The sequence below is a fragment of the Cavenderia fasciculata genome (assembly GCF_000203815.1).
Source record: "Cavenderia fasciculata unplaced genomic scaffold Scf_ET2XIPL01COFD4-5, whole genome shotgun sequence".
NCBI classification, from domain to species: domain Eukaryota; phylum Evosea; class Eumycetozoa; order Acytosteliales; family Cavenderiaceae; genus Cavenderia; species Cavenderia fasciculata.
In genome coordinates, this window is record NW_004457695.1 from 2497068 (window position 1) to 2518770 (window position 21703).

Genomic DNA, 21703 nt, shown 5'->3' on the forward strand with positions numbered 1-21703 from the left:
AGGTTATATCATTATCATTATTATGATTATTTGTTTAATTAGTTTGATTTATATGACCCATTTTACGACCTTCTTTAATATCACCTTTGGCATAAATATGTAAATGACAACCCTTGATGGATAGGTGTTTCTCCCAAGTTTCAACCTCGGCACCTAAAAGGTTGGTCATTACGATTGGGTGTTGTTGAGCGGCAGGTTGTTCCAAATATTCCTTTTCAGTGATTCTCTTCATCAGGTCGACACTACCCAATGGTAGTCCGCAGATACAACGGACCAATTGTTCAAATTGGCTAGTGACGCAACCTTCAATGGTCCAGTGACCACTGTTGTGTGGTCTTGGGGCCAACTCATTGACCAATAACTTGTAGTTGCCATCGGCTTGCTTGACGACAAAGAGTTCGACAGCCAAAATGCCAACCAAACCGATACCCTTTCCAATCTTTGTAGCGATTTCCTTGGCTTGAGCGTGAACGGCGGGTGGAAGTGGAGCAGGAGCAATGGTTTGTCTGAGAATGTGATTACGATGTTTGTTGGTGACCAATGGGAAGCAGAGTTCGGTAGAGTCGATAGTACGTGCGACAATGACAGATGATTCACCTTCAAACTCTATGTATTGTTCGAGGATGGCTCTTTGAGCACCTGTTTCATTGGTCACCTTTTTCCAGGCCGATTCAAGGTCGACTTGATCGGTGATCTTTACTTGTCCCTTGCCATCATAGCCCATAGTATTGGATTTGAGGATGGCTGGGTATCCAACCTTTTGGATGGCAGTCTTGAGAGTGTCGAGCGAGTCGATTGGCTCAAAGGCGGCAGTTGGTACATCCAAACTTTGGATAAAACGTTTCTCTTGGACACGGTCTTGACAGATACGGAGTACCTTGGGGTCTGGGAAGACACCAACCTTTTTAGCGAGGTATTCAACTGGCTCAACCATGATATTTTCAAATTCATAGGTGACAACATCGACCTTGCTAGCGAAAATATCTAGATTGGCATAGTTGTTGTAGTTGGATTTAGTAGTCTCGGTGGCAACGTGCGAGGCTGAAGAGTCAGACTCTGGACAAAATACATGTGTCTTGTAACCGAGTTGAGCGGCAGCGATAACAATCATTCTGGCCAATTGACCACCTCCAAGAATACCAATGGTCGATCCGGGTGGAAGAACGAGCGATGGACGAATAGATGACAAGACAAAGGCAGACAATGGGCCCTTGTTGTTATGCTCGATGGTGTTTGTAATGACATTGGGTGATTGTGAACGTACTGGTGATTGAACGGCAGCATTGGGTGATGATGATGAATGTGGATGTAAATGATGGGATGATCCAACATGTGGAAGTGGTAGTGGTGATTGTATAGTTATATTTGATTGAGATGATGATGAGGAAGGGTTAACTACCTGATGTGCGTTTAGAATAGATGTAATATTGGCAATTGGTTCACTTGATTTGGGTGTGACTGTTTGATGATGATGTCCAGCGTTTGTGACATTATCAGATGGTGAGTCTGCAACAGCATCAGTTTGATTCTTTCTAAATGTCTCGAGACTAGATTCAATGGCTGGGTAGAATGGCGAAAGAACAGAAGCGGCCAACAAGGCAGCATTGGTGGCACCGGCAGCTCCAATGGCAAGTGTGCCGACTGGAATACCGGCTGGCATTTGGCAGATGGACAATAAACTGTCTACTCCACTCAGAGCCTTTGATTGGACTGGTACACCAAACACTGGGAGTGATGTAAGGGCAGCAACCATACCTGGGAGATGAGCAGCACCACCTGCACCTGCAATAATAACCTTTAATCCTCTTGATCTTGCAGACTTTGCATATTCAAACATTCTATCGGGTGTTCTATGTGCAGATACAATCTTTGTTTCATGTGGAATACCAAGTTGTGTCAATGTATTGGATGCCAACTTCATAACATCCCAATCAGATTGACTACCCATAATAATTCCAACCATTGGTTTGTTACTATTAATTAATGATATATTTGTTTGTTGTTGAGTTGTAACAGTTGGTAATAATGGTTGAACTGGTAATAATGGAATAGAATCGGATGAATTTGGTGTGAAATTGGATTGTTGTTGTTGTAATTTTTGTTGAATATGATGAGATGATGATGATGGTTGTGGTAATGGTGAATATAATGGACTTGGTGATAATATATTATTAATCATTGTTGTATGTCTCTAAAGGTTTTTAAAGAAAAATAAATAAAGTATTAGTAACCAATTATGATAATTAAAAGTGTAGTCAACAATAATAAAGTAGTATGGTTTGAATTGATTTTAGCAAAATAATATATTTGTTTTATATTTTTTATAATCATCATATGTATGATTATTATTATTGATTGATTGATTGATTGATTGATTGATAGAGATAGAGGAATATAAATATATATATATGAATAGTTTTGAATTTATACCGATGGAGTATGAGCAATGAAATTGCTATTAATTGTATAATCAACCAACTTGTTTGATTGATTGGCAACCCAAGTGTAGTTGTCTATGAGCATTTGAGTTTGTTCCTGAGTCAATGTTCCAACCTTTGGAGCACCTTCCTTGATTCCAAGATTACGATATACTTGTTTATCCTTCATAAGGTTCTTATCACCATGCAACCAAATTCTCCATGAATCATTATCGACAACATCAGCAAGAATAAGCTCACCTTGTGGTGTAATACCAAATTCAACCTAGTAAAATACAAATATAAATAAATTAATTAGTAATCTAATGTTTTCAAGTCAATGTTTCATTTGTTTCATTTCTATACCTTAAAATCAACTAAAACAACATCAAGTGATTGCCAAGCCTTTTCCAAAGCTTCAAAAGCAAGAGTAGCAACATTTCTAATATTTGAAAGTAATTTAGAAGTGACAGCAACACCTCCAATCTTGAGGTCCATCTTGAGAATATCTTGTTCGGTGACCAATGGATCATGATTTTCGTCATCCTTGAAGGTAAACTCGATCAAACATGGATTGAATCTTGACCCTTCAACAATTTGTGGATTTCTCTTTAAATAACTACCAGTTGCCAATCTTCTAACAATCACTTCTAAAGGAATCATTGAACATCTCTTTGCAATAAAACTAGTCGGTGATTCCTAAAAAAATTAATATAAATATAAAACAAATTAATTAAATGTTATATTTATATTTATATACTTTGTGAATGTTTAATATTGTATAAGAGTTTGACATACTTGACGAATAAAATGAGAACCTATATTTGATAAATGTAATACTCTGAATACATTGCAAGCAGTAGTAGTTGAAAATGCACCTTTACCTGGTAACTCGTCACGCTTTGCACCATCACCAGCAGTGATTGATGAATTTGATACAACTAGTACATATTGATCGTCTTTATTGAATTTAAAGATCTCTTTAGTTTTCCCCTTTGCTAGAAATGTAACATCATTTACATCGAATATCTTGTATGATGATGATGCTGTATTATTATTATTATTGTTATTTGACATTATTATTATTATTTTTTAAATATATATAGATAAATGGTGAATTAAATAATTATATGATGAAATGAAGTTGTTCAATAGATTGTCAAAGTCTACTTCTGAGTGTGTGGGGTGGTTAAAAAATGGATGTAGTTAGGGTAAAAGAATGTGTGAACGCGTAAAAGTAAAAAGAATAACAACGAAAGGATCACACCTTTGATTATTATTTTTGGTTTCTAATTAGAAATAAAAAAAAGAAACTAATATAATAAATTACTTGTTCCCAATAAGCCGATACTTTGACCTTTTACAAAGATGATTTTACACTTTTTGTTCTTTCGTCATCGTCGGCTTTTTCAGATGATCAGCAAAAAACCGGCATCGTCGACTCTAAAGTGCTTCCCTCGTTTGGAACGACGTCTATCTTTTGAATGTTCCCGCTGCCGACACAAACGAGAATGAATACAAAAGTATTCTATTCTATTATTTGTTTGTTTTAGTTTTTTGGGGGAAAATATATTTTATTTTTTTTTAAAAAAAGAGTTTTGGAGATCTATGGAAGTTGTTTTAATTTTGATTTAGTTTGATTGCTTTTTGTTCTTTTTGATATAGTTGAGGGCAGAACCATTCTTGAACCATTCGATTTGACCTTCGTTAAAGGTGTGATTGAGGACGACTTCAAATTCGTTACCAGACTTGGCATTCTTGACGATCATCTTTAATGGGACACCTGGAGCGAGCTTCTTGAGACCGACGATAGAGACGATATCGTCACCGGTGATCTTGTTGTAGTCGGCTGGGTTGGCAAAGGTGAGTGGGAGGATACCTTGCTTCTTGAGGTTGGTTTCGTGGATACGAGCAAACGACTTGACAACGATGGCACGGGCACCGAGATGACGTGGTTCGAGGGCAGCATGCTCACGAGATGAACCTTCACCATAGTTTTCGTCACCAATGACGACCCATCCGACACCACGCTTCTTGTAGTCACGAGCGACGGTTGGGACTGGGGCAGTCTCACCGGTGAATTGGTTGAGGACGGCGTTGGCCTTTCCATTCTCTGAGTTGATGGCACCGATCAACATATTGTTAGAGATGTTGTCCAAATGACCACGGTACTTGAGCCATGGACCAGCCATCGAGATGTGATCGGTGGTACACTTGCCTTGGACCTTGATCAAGACTTGCATGTCGGTCAAGTCTTGGCCGTCCCATTGCTTGAATGGTTCGAGCAATTGGAGACGGTCAGAGGTGGGGGCGACGGCAACCTTGATGTTTTCGGCGTTCTTGGATGGAGCTTGGTAGGTGTTCTCGCCAGCGTCGAATCCACGGCTTGGGAGTTCGGCACCGGTTGGAGCGGTAAACTTGAACTGGTTGCCGTTGGCGTCGGCCAACGTGTCGACCAATGGGTTGAAGGTGAGCTTGCCAGAGATGGCCATGGCAGTGACGATTTCTGGGGAGGCGACGAAAGCGTGGGTTTGTGGGTTCGAGTCGTTACGTCCGGTAAAGTTACGGTTGTATGAGGTGATGATCGAGTTCTTTTGACCCTTGACAATGTCGTCACGCTTCCATTGGCCGATACATGGACCGCAGGCGTTGGCGAGGACGACACCACCGACCTTTTCAAAAATCTCAGTGAGACCGTCACGGGTGATGGTGGCACGGATCTGTTCGGAACCTGGGGTGATGGTGAACTTGGCCTTGGAGACGATGCCGTGGTCGATGGCTTGCTTGGCAATCGAGGCGGCACGTTGCATGTCTTCGTAGGACGAGTTGGTGCACGAGCCAATCAAACCGACGAGCAATTCCTCTGGCCATTGGTTCTTCTTGATGTTTTCGGCAAACTCTGAGATCTTGTTGCTTCTGTCTGGGGTGAATGGACCGTTGACGAGTGGCTCGAGGGTGTTGAGGTCAATCTCGATGATTTGGTCATAGTGGGCGTTGGAATCGGCAACGAGGTTGTCCTTGAAACCGACGCAGGCCTTGGCAATGTCTTGACGACCGGTGCTGTTCAAGTAGTCGACCATACGCGAGTTGAATGGGAAGATCGAGGTGGTGGCGCCAATCTCGGCACCCATATTACAGATGGTGGCCATACCAGTGGCAGAGATGCTGTCAACACCCTCGCCATAGTATTCTACAATGTATCCGGTGCCACCTTTGACGGTGAGGATATCGGCCAAACGGAGGATAACGTCCTTTGGTGACGACCAGCCAGACAATTTACCAGTCAACTTGACACCAATAATCTTTGGAGCCTTCAACTCCCATGGGAGACCGGCCATGACATCGACGGCATCAGCACCTCCGACACCGACGGCAATCATACCCAAACCACCAGCATTGGGGGTGTGAGAGTCGGTACCAATCATCAAACCACCTGGGAAGGCATAGTTTTCCAAAACGATTTGATGGATAATACCAGATCCGGGTTTCCAGAAACCCATACCAAACTTCTCGGCAGAGGTGGCAAGGAAATCATATACTTCCTTGTTGACTTCCTTGGCAGTGTCCAAATCAGCTTGACTTCCCTTGTAGGCTTCAATCAAATGATCACAATGAACAGTGGTTGGACAGGCAACAGTTGGTAAACCAGCTGACATGAATTGAAGTACTGCCATTTGTGCTGTAGCATCCTAAGAGGAGAAAAAATTTAAAAACAAACAAACATTAGTATGTCTTTCTTTCCTTCCTTCCTTTTGTTAAGTGTTTGTTTTAATAACGACTACTACTACTACTACATACTTGCATAGCAACACGGTCCGGTAACAAGTTAAGGTAAGAGACACCTCTTTCAACCTTGACTGATGGATCTTCCAAATGACCATAGAGAATCTTTTCAGCGAGGGTGAGTGGCTTGTTGTGATGCAATCTGTATTCCTTCAACTTGGCGTCAATTCCCTTAAAGTTGAGGGTCTTGGTCTCCAACTTGCTCATTGGTGGAGCAACAGTTGAGAATGATCTAGATACATATTTCTACAATAGTAAGATATATATATAGTTGATTGATTGATTGATTATGATTAGAAACTAATACTACTATACTGACTGATGATCAGCCATCTGTTTGTTTGTTAGCTAACACTTACGAAGGATTGGGCAACACCCTTTCCTGTTAAAAAACTCATTATATAATCTGTATTATTATATATTCTATAAAATGAGGTAGAGAGAGAGAGAGTAGGTTGAAGAGATAGGATAGAATAATAATGAGATTTATATATGATTATGGTAGTATAGTGAAAAATGTATGATTAGTAAAAGTGTTCAACTCTCTTCTGGGTTTGAAGTTGAAAAATCATTTGTGTGTTCATCAGTAACAATGATAACAGAGTAGCAGATGTGTATTGGGTGTGTGTTATTGATTGCAATGGAGTTAATTGAAGAGGGATTGTTGTTTGTTGTTGGGAGAAGGAACCGATTGATTGATTGATTGATTGATTGATTGATTGATTGATTGATTGATTGAAAGTGGTTATATAAAATAAAATATTACTATTATTGTTGTTGTTTATGAATCGATCAGTTGATCTTTTTTGTTTAATATATATTTATATAAATATATATATTTATATATTAATTATTGATTATTAAATTAATTGATGAACAAGTACAAGAAGAAGAGTGTTGCTTATATCTAAATTAGTTTAGGGGGGGTACGTAATCATGATCGTTGTTTGTTGTTTGTTGGTTGTTTTACGAATTCGTAAGTCGTCATGTCGTGATTACCCGATATATACACATCTATCTATTGTTGAATGAATCAAGTCGAAAGACTCGACAATGTCAATATCGGTTTACGTAATACGTAACCCACAAACGTATTGTCGCAGCAATGCATTGATTGATGATGATGATGATGATGAAAGTGTGATGGATGAATGAATGGTATCTGCAGAATAATCTTACCCTTTAGGAGGGAACCTATGGGAAATGAATGTAAAGTCGACCGTAATAATGATGTTGGCTCATCAACACTGCGAACAGCAAAAAAAATAATTGAAAAAAATAATCATCCCAAAGAAGAAGCGAAAGCGAACTTCCTCCTGGGCATTTTTGTTGTGGTGGTAGATTAATTTGCATCCCGACCCGATCAAATAAAATCAGATAGATAGATTAATAAAGATAAAGTAATAAAGAGATAAAGTGACAGATATACATATTGTGTTGTTTTTATATTATTATTATTATTATCGTATTTTTAATTTATTTATTTAACAAAAACTGTTGCTACCGTATTGAGTGCAAGCAGTACCGTTGGTGACGGCACAGGCAGAGGTTGGACCACCACAGGCACAGGAGATACAGAGACCAGCACATGGGAGTAATGGCATGATGCCACTGGAGCATTGTGGGAACATGGTGGCACAGAGGAAGGCCTTGGTGGCAGAGGCACAGTTGGCAGATGGGCTGGTGAATTGGGTGAATTGGTTGTACATGTCAGAGATCATACCGTCGACAGTGGCAAAGTCTACAGCTGAACCGGCAACTGGGTAGTTGACTTGGTTACAGAAAGTGAGGGCTGGAGCACAAGAGCATCCTTGTGGTGGGTTGTTTGGACAGACGTTGGCTGGAATTGGGGTGATTGGCTTGGGGGTTGGGATGACACAGTATGATGGGATTTGGAAGGCTCCGGATGGGACACCAGCAGTGAAATCGGAAAAGTCCATGATGGTGGTCATAGAGGCTTGTGGGTTGGATGAGGTCATGTTGGCACGGACCAAGTTTTGGTTGGTGGCAGCGTCGACGTAGAGGGTGATGAAAGCTTGATCCATCATGTTAAAGTACCAGACGGTGACTTCATCATTGTTAATGTCGGTGGTACCTTCGTATGAGGAACCTGGGAGGACAGAGTATGAGCTTTGTGGGTCGGTGATTGGGTCGACTTGACAGTTGGAACCGTCATAGGTAAAAGAGAACATGAGATCATAACGATCCAACTTGGTTTGGGAAGCACCCCATTGGCTTACATCGACTCTTTGGGCTTGTTGTCCAAGTGAAAAGTAAAAATTTCCTTGGATTGGGAAAGGCAACTTAGGAATAGTAAATTAAACACATGTTAGTATATAACTTGAGAGAGATAAAGATAAAGAGAGAAAAGACATACTTGGTCATTGCTAATTTCAACGGCAGAGGTGAAAGTAGTTGGGATTTGTGGGTAGGTCTTTTGAGCAGCGGCAACTGCAACAAGCAACAAAGTGGCTAAAACAATCTTGAACATTTTATGTATGTGTGTAATAAAGTGTAGGATACTAAATAAACAATGATCGTGTGAGTGTAATTAAAAAGCTTGGGCTGACGTGCACCCGAGACGACTCGGTGAAAATTAATAATTCGAAAAAGGCTCAGCTAAAATTCACGTGAACCTTGGATTTTTGTGTGACCTCGAATCAAGCCCCAAAAGCTCGTAAAATCAGTTGTTTACAGACAGATACTCTTAAAAAATCGTTACCCCCCAAACTCTCAATAATCTTCTTTCGTTTCGTTTAATAGCAAAGGGGTAGATGTGCGCTCACTGGCATGCCTGTTTAGTCGTTTGACTACTTGATGAAATCGATCTATGAAATGTTACCCTAAATTTGGTTCGACTGACGTCATGACCACGACCGTGTAGATGACCAGACATATATGGGTGGGTAGAACCAAGACCTAAACAGACCAAGACCTATGAATCGTCGTAAAAATATTTGTTCCATGGAAACTTTTACCAGAGAGACACAGAATTCAGAACAGAGAACAGAGAGAAGAGAGAAGAGAGAGAACAGACAGAACAAGTAGATGAATAAGATAGAAGATAAAACCAAACACGGAATCAAAAAGTCAATTAAGTATTCATTACTCTCGTTGATACATATGATTTGATTAGTATCATAACCCTAACCTAACTGTTCTGTTGTTTGATCATCAATCATAACCACAATGTTTTTTTTAATGTACCATCGTTGTGTGAGATTTTCAGCTCCCAGCGTTTTCAAAAAGTAACATGGGTTGTGCAGCATTATTCACCAGTTCATTCATTCGTATTATACACATACATACATACATATATATACCTCTCCTCACTCTCACTCTCATTCTTTCTATTCACTTACCACTACTTACTTACTTGCTTGACCAACAACCTTTGAAAGAAAGGTATAATTATGAATATTAAACAAGAACAACAAGACCAACCAAAGAGTATCACCATTGTTAGTTTTTATAAGAGTAATAGTAATAGTATATTTAATTAGATTATTATTATTGTAAGTAGATGAGATAGAGAGAGAGAGAGAGAGATGTAGAGAGATGAATTGGAGGAAATGACTTGTTATTAAATTTACTGATGTTTGTTTGTTTGTTTGTTTGTTTGGTTTACTATAGACATACCTTATTTTGTTATTTTTTTTATTAAATGATTGAATATTTAAAGAGACCTTTTGAATGGTCATTTTGGAGAAAATGTTTGACATTGGCATTGGTCTATGTTGACCAAAACTACTTTTATCGATTACATTTCTTGTACATTGTAATGGTTGGTTTGTTGGGTGCATGCGTCATCAGTCTGGCCGAGAGAGACCACAGGTTCCTCGACTGTCTCTATCACTCTTATTCGGCGATTACTTCGACGGGACTGGCGTCGATCGATATGTCAAAGGTGTCGGCGTTTACACAGGTGGTCACCTTTGTCTTGATGCAATTGGGGTCGTCGGTACTACTGACTCTACCAGTCGTACTCATTAAACGTCATTATCTCAGAAAGAGATTTGCAAGACGACTTGAAAAGGCTCGTGTTGCAACATCATCCCTATCCGACAACAACAACAACAACAACAACAACAAACCACGTAGAAAACATAAACAAAAGGATCCTGCCAAACAACCATTACAAGGAACTGTAGACATTACACCTGGAGATGATCATGATGAAGAGGAAGAGGAATCAATCCCAGCAACAAGATACAACTCTGAACCAGATGATCATATTGGTATTGGTATTGGTATGGTTATTCATCATGATCATGATCATCACCATGACTATCACGATGGTATTGATGTAGTTCAACATCATTTCAACTTGGATGAACATCGTAGACATGAACATGAGGATCACCATGACGATGACGATGATCACGACAATGATGACGAGGACGACGATTACATTGACGACGATCAAGATGATAGTATGGTTGGACTAGAACATATAGTTGATTCTCCAACAACAAAAGAGTCGTCTGGTGGAGTATCAACAATAACAACTTCTGCAACAACAGGATTAGTCCACTCGATTGAGACTAATTTAGAGTATAGGTCACTTGGAAAACTACTGTATATCATCCCACTCTACCAATTGATAGTGTATGCAATAGGATCTACTCTATTATACATCCTCACATCTGCAACCTCTGTGCATAATGTCATGCTAAAGAATAACGTTGCATCTTGGTGGTGGTCTATTTTCGAGTCAGTCTCTGCATTTAACAATTGTGGATTCGTTCTCTTTACCGACAACTTGGTACAATTGAATAATAGACCTCTCATACTCGTAACCATCTCCTTTTTAATTGCTATGGGTAATACTTTATATCCAGTATTTTTACGTATAATCATATCTGTTTTAAAAAAGGTAAGACCCAAACAAACAAAAGTAATCATATTATATTTATTTATATATTTATATTTGTTTGTTTATTTAGGTTTCAAAAGATCCAGTTCCATATGAACACTTGGCAGAAAACCCTAGATCACTATACACACATTTATTCCCAGTCAGACAAACCGTTATATTGACGATTGTTTGGTGGGTATTCACCATCTCCCAAATGTCATTAATGGCTATCTTGGAAACAAACGATAAGGCATTTGAAGGTATATCTTCATCAAATACATTCTTTAATTATTTCTTCCAATCTGTTGTATGTATACTATAATTATTTTTAAAAACCAAGAATGGAATTACATTTAATTAATATGTTTGTTTTGTTTTGTTATTTATTTTTTTTAGTCAACAAGAACAGCAGGATTTAATTCAGTTGATATTAGTTTATTATCATCATCGGTACTTATATTATTTGTTGGATTGATGTTTGTATCTTCATATCCATTGGTCATTTCTCTAAAGGGATCGGCAGTCAATGGAAAATATTCACAAGACACGGAACTAAAGACTAAATCCGTCATGAAGGATATCCTTATTCGTGATATCTTTATCATCTATGTTTGTATCTTGTTGATTGGAATCATTGAAGAACACCGATTGGATGACGCCGGTAATCCCACATTCACCGTTTTTCACATCATTTTCGAGGTTATCAGTGCGTTTGGTTGCGTCGGTCTCTCGATGGGCTTCCCAGGTGCCGTTTCATTTTCCGCCATTTTAAAGTCGTCTTCCAAGTTGGTCATTATCGTTGTCATGCTCCTCGGTAAACACAGAGCACTACCAGACTCTATCGATACTGCCGTCGTCATCAAAGAAAAGGCTGTCATTTCAAAACTATTCCTACGACGAAGAAAAGCAAGACAGTTTTTATAGGATAGATAGATAGATAGATAGATAGATAGATAGATAGATAGATAGATAGATAGATAGTACACGCACCTCATACACACCTCTCACCATTTCTAAAATGAATAAACCCTTGAACTCTATACATCTGGATCACACACCCAAACCGTCCGTAATATTAATATGTGTAATTAATTGACAATTTTAATTTATTTATTTATTTATTATGAATAAAGATGAATGATTCTTTATGATTATATATAGATATATATATTTATCTTTCTCAAAGATTGTAATTACTATTGCATCGACAAACAATCAATCAATCAATCAATCAATCAATCAATCAATCAATCAATCAATCAATCAATCAATCAATCAATCAATCAATCAATCAATCAATCATGACAGCACCAATAGTTAACTGAACTTGCAACGCACGTTGCTGCTGCTACTTAGTGCAGCACTCGTTTGTTAGAGTTTGTGCGTGCGTGTCAGTGTGTGACAGACAGCCAATGAACATCAAATTTAATGTGGGTGTGTTAATTGCATTCCCCTTTTTAGTCAAACTCGTTTAAGACGACAGACTGACTGTGAGACATGAAACCCCCCACCACCCACAAAATCATCACCATCATCCAGCAATGAAAATTAATTATTCGCATCAGATATATATAAACCCCCCACTACCCACACACAAACTAATATTAAAAATATTTAAATAATATTACCTAGTATTTCTTGGTATACCCTAACCAACCTGCTCTCTCTCTCTCTCTCTCTCTCATACTCTATATTATGCACTGATCATCCATTTTATTTCTTTTATGAAACTTGTTTCAAAAATCGTATGATATACAGATAATAATAGTGTTCTACTATTATCTCTCTCTCTTTCTTTCTCTCCCTCTCTTTTACCTTCTCTATACTATATCCAACTCAAACTCTTAAACTTTAATTAACCATTTCTCTTTCTCTTATTTTTTTTTTTTTTCTACTTACCATATATCTATAGTCTTACAGCAACATAATCATTTCTACTACTACCTATCAAACAATCAAAAATCAAATCATTTATTTTACATTCATTATCCAATCATGAACCCATTAATTATCATCTTTATTTTGTGTATCGTTGTATCATCTGTTTTTGCCAATTTGTCTTGCAACAACCAATATGTCTTTGTCAACGACACCAATTCATTGTCATCTTTTTCATTGTTCGACCATGTTGAACAACAATCAAATATCATCCAAAATAAAAATATTTCTTTGTCTATGATGATGCAGCCATCATCCGTTTCATTGTCATCTTTTAATCATTTTGAACACCCAATCATTCTTAACAAAAACAAAAACAACAAAAACAACACCAACTACAATAATAATAATAGCAATAATAATAACGATATCGATTCATCTATTTCACAAACCCAATTTGATTCAAATCATATTGTTTCTCAATGTCATTTACCATCAAACCATACTTTTATTCCTATCTATAACAACAAAAAAAATAATAACAATAATTTATCTTTTAATTCCTCAGTTTCAATTTCTATTCCTTTTAATGTTTTGTCCCAATCCCATTTCCAGTCACCATTAAATCACTCAACCAACAATCATATTATTTTCTATGGCGACAAAGAGGAGGAAGAGGAAGAGTATGTTCAATTGAACAGCAACAACAATACAATCTCATGTTTCAACCATGTTGAACATCAATTAATTTCACACAATATTCACTTTAACTCAAGCCATGTTTTGTTTATCTCAAATCATTCAACAACCAAAAACCATATTATTTTAGAGGAGGAGGAGGAGGACTTCAACAACAGTAGACCAATTTCAATCTCCTGTTTCAATGTTAACCATCAATCAAATCTCATCTTAGAGGAGGAGGAGTCTGTTCAATTGAACAGCAACAACAATACAATCTCATTTTCATATTTCAACCAATCAATTCCCATAGATAATAATACTATTTCATTCTTCAATGACCATCAATCATCGATTCCATGTTTTAAATCTAGTGATTTATATACTCGTTCAACAACCAACAACCACATTCTTGTAGAGGAGGAGTTTGTTCAATTGAACAAAAGCAGCATAAACATCATAAATTCATTAACATGTTTAGACAATGTTAAACATCAATCAATTCCAATTAATAATCAATCAAATAATAATAATAACTATTTTTCATTAATTCAATCATCATCATTGATTTCACCTATTCCATTTTCATCTGATTATTTTAACTCTTCAAACACTTCCACATCATCATCATCATCATCAACATTATATTTATTATCAAATACAATTAATTCAACAAGATCAAATACAAGCCCATTTTCAAGATACTCCAGCAACATCTCAAGAATAGAAAACAACAACAACGCGGTAACAAGCTCTGACAATTTAAAGCATTCTACTGATTCCTCTTCTTTTATTTTTATAGATACCAAAGTTGCCAACAATTATTTTGATTCTCTCAACTGTTTCGGAACCAATCATTCAAATCATACAACAATACAACAACAACAACCATCATCATCACCAATCAATCATGATACAATCCTCACCACAATACACACTCACAAATCAACTCACAATCAATATTCACAAATCACTCCACCATCTTCAAATAATAATAATAACAACAAAAAATAATCCAATGAATCAGTCACACTTATTCACTCATTATACATGTACACTCCATTTAATTCAAGTGATGTTTCGAGCAATTGTCAATCATCACCATTACTCTTTAATCATTCAACAACCAACCATTTTCTTTTAGCAGAAGAGGAGGAGCAGAAGGAGGAATCATTTCAATTAAACAACAACAAAAACAACAACAACAACCACACAATCACAATCTCATTGTTCAACCATGTTGAACATCAATCAATTCATAATAATAATAATAGTATTTCTTTCCATCAATCAACCATTTTATTTTATAATTCAAGTGATACTCAATGTCAATCAAATCATTCATTCATTCCTGACAACAATAATAATTATTTATTTTTTAATTCATCCATGTCAATTCCTTTTAATTTTCAATTACCATTAAATCACTCAACAACCGACAACCACATTCTTTTAGATGTTCAATCGAACAGCAACAAAACAACAAATCCAATCTCATTTTTCGATCATCAACCAATCATTTCCATCAATATTAATAATAATAATAATAATATTTCATTCTTCAATGACCATCAATCATCGATTCCATGTTTTAATTCAAGTAATATTTTAACTCATTGCCAATCAAACAATCTCACAATCCTCACCAATCCATCCACCCTCCACATTCATCTCCAATCGATCAACAATCATCAAACCATTGGACAATCATCTAATAATAATAGTATCAACAAAAACAAAACTACAAAAACAAATAATAACAACAACACAAGACCAAAAAATAATAATAATAATAACAATTATTCCTCTTACATAGACAAACAACCCATTCACTCTCTATCAACCATAAACCATCCATCTATCCACCATTCACTATACATCTATCCACCATCCATCTATACACCATCCACTCCATCATCCATCCACCATCCATCTATACACCATCCCTATCCATCATCCATTCATCCATCCACCATCCATCTATCCACCATCCATTCATGCATTAATCCAACCATCCACTATCCATCCATCCTCTATCCAACCATCCACCATTCATCCATCCTCTATCCAACCATCCTCTGTTCATCCATCCGCCATCCATCCTTCATCATTTTCCATCTGCCCATTGTATATCCGCTATCAATCTATCCATCTATCCACCATCATTTTCCATCTTCCCATTGTAAATCCGCTTTCCATCTATCCATCCATCTATCCATCCATCCACTATCCACCAATCATCCATCCTCTATCCAAGTTATTAATGTAAATATTTAAAACATTTATTATTAAAAGATGTTTATATATTTAAAAATTGAGACAGTCTCTGATATAAATAGATTTATTCAATGATAAAAGACTATAGTCTTTTTGAATTCGACATCCAACAATATTTTTTAATCGGTAAGGTACCATAATCGTGATCTATCCTCCCTCAATAGTAGAATCAATAGTCAACCAATTTTTGGTAACTATAAAAATAGTAACAATCGTTCTAAATTTGATATCCTACTTTATCAAACTGAAATCAGAATTTCCTTGGGTTCTAGACAGTATTAGTGTATTATAATGCCCACATCGTACAACCTCACGGGTCATATTTTGTCAGTCTTTGTGAAAAAAAAACCATCACACATGACCTTGCATGGTTGTCAGTTTTTAATCAATTTTATTTAATTAATTACATTTTATTCATTCATTCCATTCTTTATATAAAACATAATTTTGTTTGTTGTAACAACATATATAATATATAAATTGTAGTAATAAAAGAAATAGAAATAGATAGATTAGATAGATAGAACCCTATACGAAAATTAGGAAAGAAATATATTAAAGAATGATGATGAATGAAACAACAACCAATTCTAATGGCAGTGGCAGTGGCACTACTACTACTACTGCTGCTCCACAACCAATTCAATCAATCGTAGGCAAAGAAGATACAAAGCTTGAAGAGTTGCTCAAGATATGCAGTCGAGTACAGGTGTTTAATGTTCAGGGTGAACCTTTGTTTAGACACCCTCCAGTAGGTACATTTTCAAAGGACGAGTTCAATGAATGCTTGTCACTCTTTGATAACTCGAGCAAGGCAATCTCTCAAGGTATAACAATTGAAGGTTCTACATTTGAACTGTACAGAGCTTTCAATGATTTGGTTGTTGGAAGAAGAGGTGATGAAACCACTGGAGAAGGAATATCTTTTATGAAGGTAACAACTTACAGCTTAATTTAATCTCAACCCTAACCTATCAATAGGTTTCATTCACTAACATTCATATGTTTATTCATTCACATCAAAAACCTACCAGGCACAATCTAAACAATCACAGGAAATATTTATGTTGGCTACCTATCAACTACCAATATTATCAGCCAGAGTAATGCCGTTAATGAAAGATTATTTATCCACTTATCAATAATCAACAACAACTACAACAACAAAAATATAATAATATAATAATAATATAATAATAATGAATAATTGAATCACATCACAAACCAAACACCCAATCCCTTTAAATAGAACATACTGAACCCAACCAATTTGTAAATAATAAACAATAATATTAATAATACGCTCAATCAATCGGTTAAATTGAATCCAGGTTGTTGAAATTATAATTATACCAGAATATCAGATATAGTCCATGACTCAAAACGAACCAGAGTTTGGTCATAGTTAGTTAGTCTCCAACTATGCGAATGGTGCTTTGTCACCATGATTGACTCGTCAGCAAAAATGCTTTTTCTTTTTTTTTTGGATGAAAAAAATAAAACTATGATATGATGGTCGAAAGTGAACAAACATAGTCATTTAAAAGTAGATAAGATATATTAGAGAGTATATAGATAGAGATATTATATATAAGATGTCTAGTATCGTATCAAGAAGATATCTATGTTTGGCAGTTGCCATGATAATGATGGTGATGTCTTGTTTGATGGTCAACACCGTCACCCAGGGAGCATCAGTCATTGGTATCGACATTGGTGCACAATCCTTCAAGATTGGTTTGATTAAACCAGGATCATTCGAAACTGTTCTCAATGAACAAAGTGGTAGAAAGACACCAACTCAAATCGGTTGGTTTAGAGATGAACGTGTATTTGCATCAGATGCATTTAATATGGTATGAAACATAAAAGATGATGAATATATATATGTTTTACTAACATCTTTCTCTTTCTCTTTCTCTCTATCTATCTAATCTATCTATCTTTATCTTTTATGTTTTAGTGGGCAAGAAACCCAAAACAAGTATATTCAATGTTTCAACCATTATTAGGTACTGTCTACAGAGAAGGAATACTAGAAGAAATTGGTTTGGGATCACTTGGATACAGTGTGTCGAATGACACTCAACGTAATACTTTTGCGATCAAGTATGATGACGAGACCAACTATTCACCAGAGGAATTGCAAGCCATGATCTTTAGAAAGGTCAAAGAGTTGGCATCGGCATCGACACAATCCAACGTCAAGGAATGTGTGATTGCCGTCCCACCCTACCTCACCCAACAACAACGTCAAGGTGTTCTCGATGCCGCCTCATTGGCCGGTCTCAGCGTACTCTCTCTCATCAATGGTATCAATGCTGCCTCGATTAATTTCGCAATGGACAGAACATTTGACAAAAATACCACTGCCATCTTTTACGATATGGGTGCCAAGTCGACCAAACTCTCTTTGGTTCAATTCTCTTCTACCACCATTCTCGATACAAAGACTAAAAAGAATAAGACTACTAGTATGTAAAAAGAAAAAACAAAAAAAAAAAAAGATATAGACAAATAAGATCAATCAATCTAACAACGTCTTCTTTTTGTTTGTTATGATTTAGCTCACAATGTTGTAAAATCAATGGAATGGGATGAAAATCTTGGAGGTATTGATTTTGATATGGTTATTGTCAATCATTTAAAGACATTGATCAAGAAGCAACTCCCAAGTGCAGATACAACCGATAAAAAGTTAACCATCAAGCTTATCAAGGAAGCCAGCAAGATGAAGGAAATGTTGAGCGCCAATCAACAAGCCCACATTTTCATTGGTAGTTTAATCGATGAATTTGATTTCTCTGCTTCAATCTCTCGTAAAGATTTTGAAGATCTAAGTGCTCCATTATTTGAAAGATCAATTCTTCCACTTCAAAGATTAATTGAATCAAATGGTTTAACTCCAGTATGTAAAAAAAAAAAAAGGAAAAAGAAAAAAAGTAATAAGATTATTTACCTCTTTTTGTTTTTTTTTTTCTAGAATGATATTGATTTTATTGAATTAATTGGTGGATGTACAAGAATTCCATCAGTTCAACAAGCATTAAAGACATATTTAAAGAGAGATATATTGGATAAACATTTGAATGGTGATGAATCTGCTTCATCTGGAGCAGCATTCTTTGCAGCTGGACAAACCCATTATTTCAGAGTAAAGGATATTCGTCTCAAGGATATTACTCCATACGCTGTCAATGTCGACATTATCAACAGTGAAGGAAACAATGTTGATACTCCATCGACCGACGGCGGTGCCGACGAAGAGACTGCCACCTTTGACAATCCAAAGGCCTACTTTTTCAAAAAGAACAACAGAATCAACGTCAAAAAGACTCTTTCCTTTAGCACCACCCAACCATTCCTCCTCAACGTCACCTACCCCGAACAAAACGTCAACATTGCCGTCTACAACATCACATCGATCCCACAAGCCAGCGACAGTCTCAACTTTACCGGCAAGCCAAAGATCCACTGTTCGTTGAAACTCAACAGCAACGGTATGGTTGTTTTAGAGCGTGCCGAGGCCGAAGTCACTATTACCTTTAAAAAGTTGAAACCAAAGTCTGCTCCAGCCACACCATCTGACATTAAAAAGGACGAGGATGACGAAGACTCTATCAAAGAGTCACTCGAAGAAGACATCAACCCAGACTTGGAAAAGGAAGAAGAGGAAGCCAAAAAGATCAAGGAGGAAAAGGAGAAAAAGGACGACGAACCAGTTCTCTTCCTCCAACAAGAGTTTGAATGGATCACCAAGACCCAACGTATTCCACTCAACTATACCGTCTCTTACCAAACCGTCCTTCCTCTTTCCAAGGACCAAATCTCTACCCTCAAACAAAGACTTGACGAACTCGACAGCAAGGATGCCGCCCTCAGAGCACTCCACAATGAAAAGAATACATTGGAATCACTCATCTATGACCTTCGCGACAAGCTCGAGGGAGAAGAGTATCTCACATGCTCCACCTCTCAAGAGAGACAAGACATCTCTGACGAACTTGACAAGGCATCCTCTTGGTTGTCCGACGCCCAGGACAATGATCTCACCGATGTCACCGAATACCAAGCTCAAACCAAGAACCTCAAGAAAAAGATTGAAAAGATTGTCAGTAGAATCAACGCCAAGGAACAACTTCCAAAGGTCTTGGATGACTTGTCAGCTCTTGTTGCCAAGGTCAAGGTCATCATGTCCAATGTCACCAAAGACCTAAACATCACCGAAGAAGAGGTGAAATTAAACAATGACAAGATCAACACTATCGATAAATGGGTTGTTGAAAAGAAATCAGAATACAAGGTTGCAGATTTCTCAAAAGATTTATCATTCACATCTACTGATGCAAAGTTTAAATTGTAAGTTAAACAAAAATAATATCAATCAGAATATTTATAATTTCTTTTTTTTTTTTTAGCTATACATTGGAAAACTTAATTAAAGAATTGGCTAAAAAGAAGAGAAAGCCTGCTCCAAAGAAACCAACTACCACAAAGACAAAGGATGAAAAGACAAAGGATGAAAAGACAAAGGATGAAAAGAAAGAAGATAAAAAGGAAGAAGAACCAATTCCACAACAACCACTAGAAACAGATGAACCAAAACATCAAGAACAAAACGATAGTAGTGAAGCTCCAGATATTGAAGGAGATGACCAACAAAATGATAAACCAAAGCAACATGAAAGCCATGGTCATGATGAACTTTAAAAAATAAATCCAAATAATAATAATATTAAAAATCCAACTAAATAATAATAACTATTATTTTATCCATAGTTTTTCCATTGATAGTTTTTTTTTTTTGATTGATTCTTTATATTATAATTTTTTTATAACATTTTAACGTAGTATTATCAAAAGTGAAAGTTTATTGTCGTCTCTTTTCTGCAGCCTTTGCTTCCAAAGCTATTTATAGAATTAGATAGTAGTTAGTATAAGATTTAAACTGAATTATGTCGGCCATTCATTCTTTTGATTTACTTACCTTTCTTTTCTTCTTCTCTCTTTTTGGCTGCTTCTTCTCTTTGTTGTCTGATAACTAATAATCTTTCATAGTCTGCAGCTTGTTGTTTGGCCTTAAATCTTTCGGTGGCTTGTTGTTTGGCAAGTTCTTCCTTTTGACGTCTGCTAAGCTCTGCCTTTTGATCGAGGTTGACATCGCTCAACTTCTTTGTTACGTTTCTCAAGTTTTGTCTATTTGGGTTGACTACTTGTTCTTTTGGAGCAGCAACAACCTCTTCGTCAGATGATTCCTCTTCTTCTGATGATTCTTCTTCAGAGGATTCTACTTCTTCTTCCTCTTCATCTGATGATTCCCACTTCTTTCTACGGATCTCTGCTGCTGCCTCTTCATCCTATATTTATTTGATGATTCGAAACAGTTAACTAATCAATGTTCATTCCATACTAATATTTTCATTTCCACGATGTAATAACTGTAGAAAGCTTTATCTCTCTCTCTCTTCTCTCTCTTTTGCTAGCTAAATGGTTTGATTTATACATACACCAAAAACTTGAACACGCTCAGAACCTCTGTGAGCATTCTTGTTTCTCTCCATCACTTTCTTTTGTTGCTTTTGGTTGAGATTTTGTTTCTCTCTCGCCATTCTCTACCTCTCTTTCTTTGTTCTTGGTTTATAGAATAAGAATATATATATCTATATTGAGAATAAAATAGTAACACGAGTAAAAAATGAATTGGGAATCAGAGTTAGAAAAAAAAAAAAATTAAAAAATAATTAAATTAATTCTTTTTCCCAATAAATATTGGAATGTATATCAATCTATCTCCCTTGGTTCAATTGATAAC

At 36.6% G+C, this 21703-nt stretch overlaps 8 protein-coding genes across 8 annotated transcripts; 4 read left to right on the forward strand and 4 right to left on the reverse strand.

The window, feature by feature from the left end:
- Positions 1–34: 34 nt before the first annotated feature.
- On the reverse strand, positions 35–3494 carry purC/E (phosphoribosylaminoimidazole carboxylase; the record flags this gene model as incomplete). Its single annotated transcript, XM_004356006.1, has 4 exons — positions 35–2191; positions 2431–2703; positions 2784–3116; positions 3216–3494. The coding sequence occupies 4 exons, from the start codon at positions 3492–3494 to the stop codon at positions 35–37; spliced, it is 3042 nt and encodes a 1013-aa protein (XP_004356059.1).
- Positions 3495–4048: 554 nt separating this feature from the next.
- aco2 (aconitase) lies at positions 4049–6598 on the reverse strand (the record flags this gene model as incomplete). Its single annotated transcript, XM_004356007.1, has 3 exons — positions 4049–6106; positions 6216–6446; positions 6560–6598. The coding sequence occupies 3 exons, from the start codon at positions 6596–6598 to the stop codon at positions 4049–4051; spliced, it is 2328 nt and encodes a 775-aa protein (XP_004356060.1).
- Positions 6599–7684: 1086 nt separating this feature from the next.
- On the reverse strand, positions 7685–8691 carry DFA_08573 (uncharacterized protein; the record flags this gene model as incomplete). Its single annotated transcript, XM_004356008.1, has 2 exons — positions 7685–8503; positions 8578–8691. The coding sequence occupies 2 exons, from the start codon at positions 8689–8691 to the stop codon at positions 7685–7687; spliced, it is 933 nt and encodes a 310-aa protein (XP_004356061.1).
- Positions 8692–9864: 1173 nt separating this feature from the next.
- DFA_08574 (uncharacterized protein) lies at positions 9865–14628 on the forward strand (the record flags this gene model as incomplete). Its single annotated transcript, XM_004356009.1, has 5 exons — positions 9865–11076; positions 11147–11365; positions 11455–11972; positions 12220–12247; positions 12979–14628. 5 exons carry the CDS (start codon positions 9865–9867, stop codon positions 14626–14628), a joined length of 3627 nt encoding a protein of 1208 aa, XP_004356062.1.
- A 375-nt stretch (positions 14629–15003) lies between these two features.
- On the forward strand, positions 15004–15966 carry DFA_08575 (uncharacterized protein; the record flags this gene model as incomplete). Its single annotated transcript, XM_004356010.1, has 2 exons — positions 15004–15879; positions 15910–15966. The coding sequence occupies 2 exons, from the start codon at positions 15004–15006 to the stop codon at positions 15964–15966; spliced, it is 933 nt and encodes a 310-aa protein (XP_004356063.1).
- A 487-nt stretch (positions 15967–16453) lies between these two features.
- DFA_08576 (uncharacterized protein) lies at positions 16454–17036 on the forward strand (the record flags this gene model as incomplete). Its single annotated transcript, XM_004356011.1, has 2 exons — positions 16454–16825; positions 16947–17036. 2 exons carry the CDS (start codon positions 16454–16456, stop codon positions 17034–17036), a joined length of 462 nt encoding a protein of 153 aa, XP_004356064.1.
- Positions 17037–17486: 450 nt separating this feature from the next.
- Positions 17487–20601, forward strand: DFA_08577 (heat shock protein 70 family member; the record flags this gene model as incomplete). Its single annotated transcript, XM_004356012.1, has 5 exons — positions 17487–17747; positions 17855–18365; positions 18459–18799; positions 18875–20250; positions 20310–20601. The coding sequence occupies 5 exons, from the start codon at positions 17487–17489 to the stop codon at positions 20599–20601; spliced, it is 2781 nt and encodes a 926-aa protein (XP_004356065.1).
- A 160-nt stretch (positions 20602–20761) lies between these two features.
- On the reverse strand, positions 20762–21500 carry DFA_08578 (28 kDa heat-and acid-stable phosphoprotein; the record flags this gene model as incomplete). The annotated part of the gene is made up of 3 exons (XM_004356013.1): positions 20762–20799; positions 20879–21248; positions 21399–21500. The coding sequence occupies 3 exons, from the start codon at positions 21498–21500 to the stop codon at positions 20762–20764; spliced, it is 510 nt and encodes a 169-aa protein (XP_004356066.1).
- Between the last annotated feature and the right edge of the window lie 203 nt (positions 21501–21703).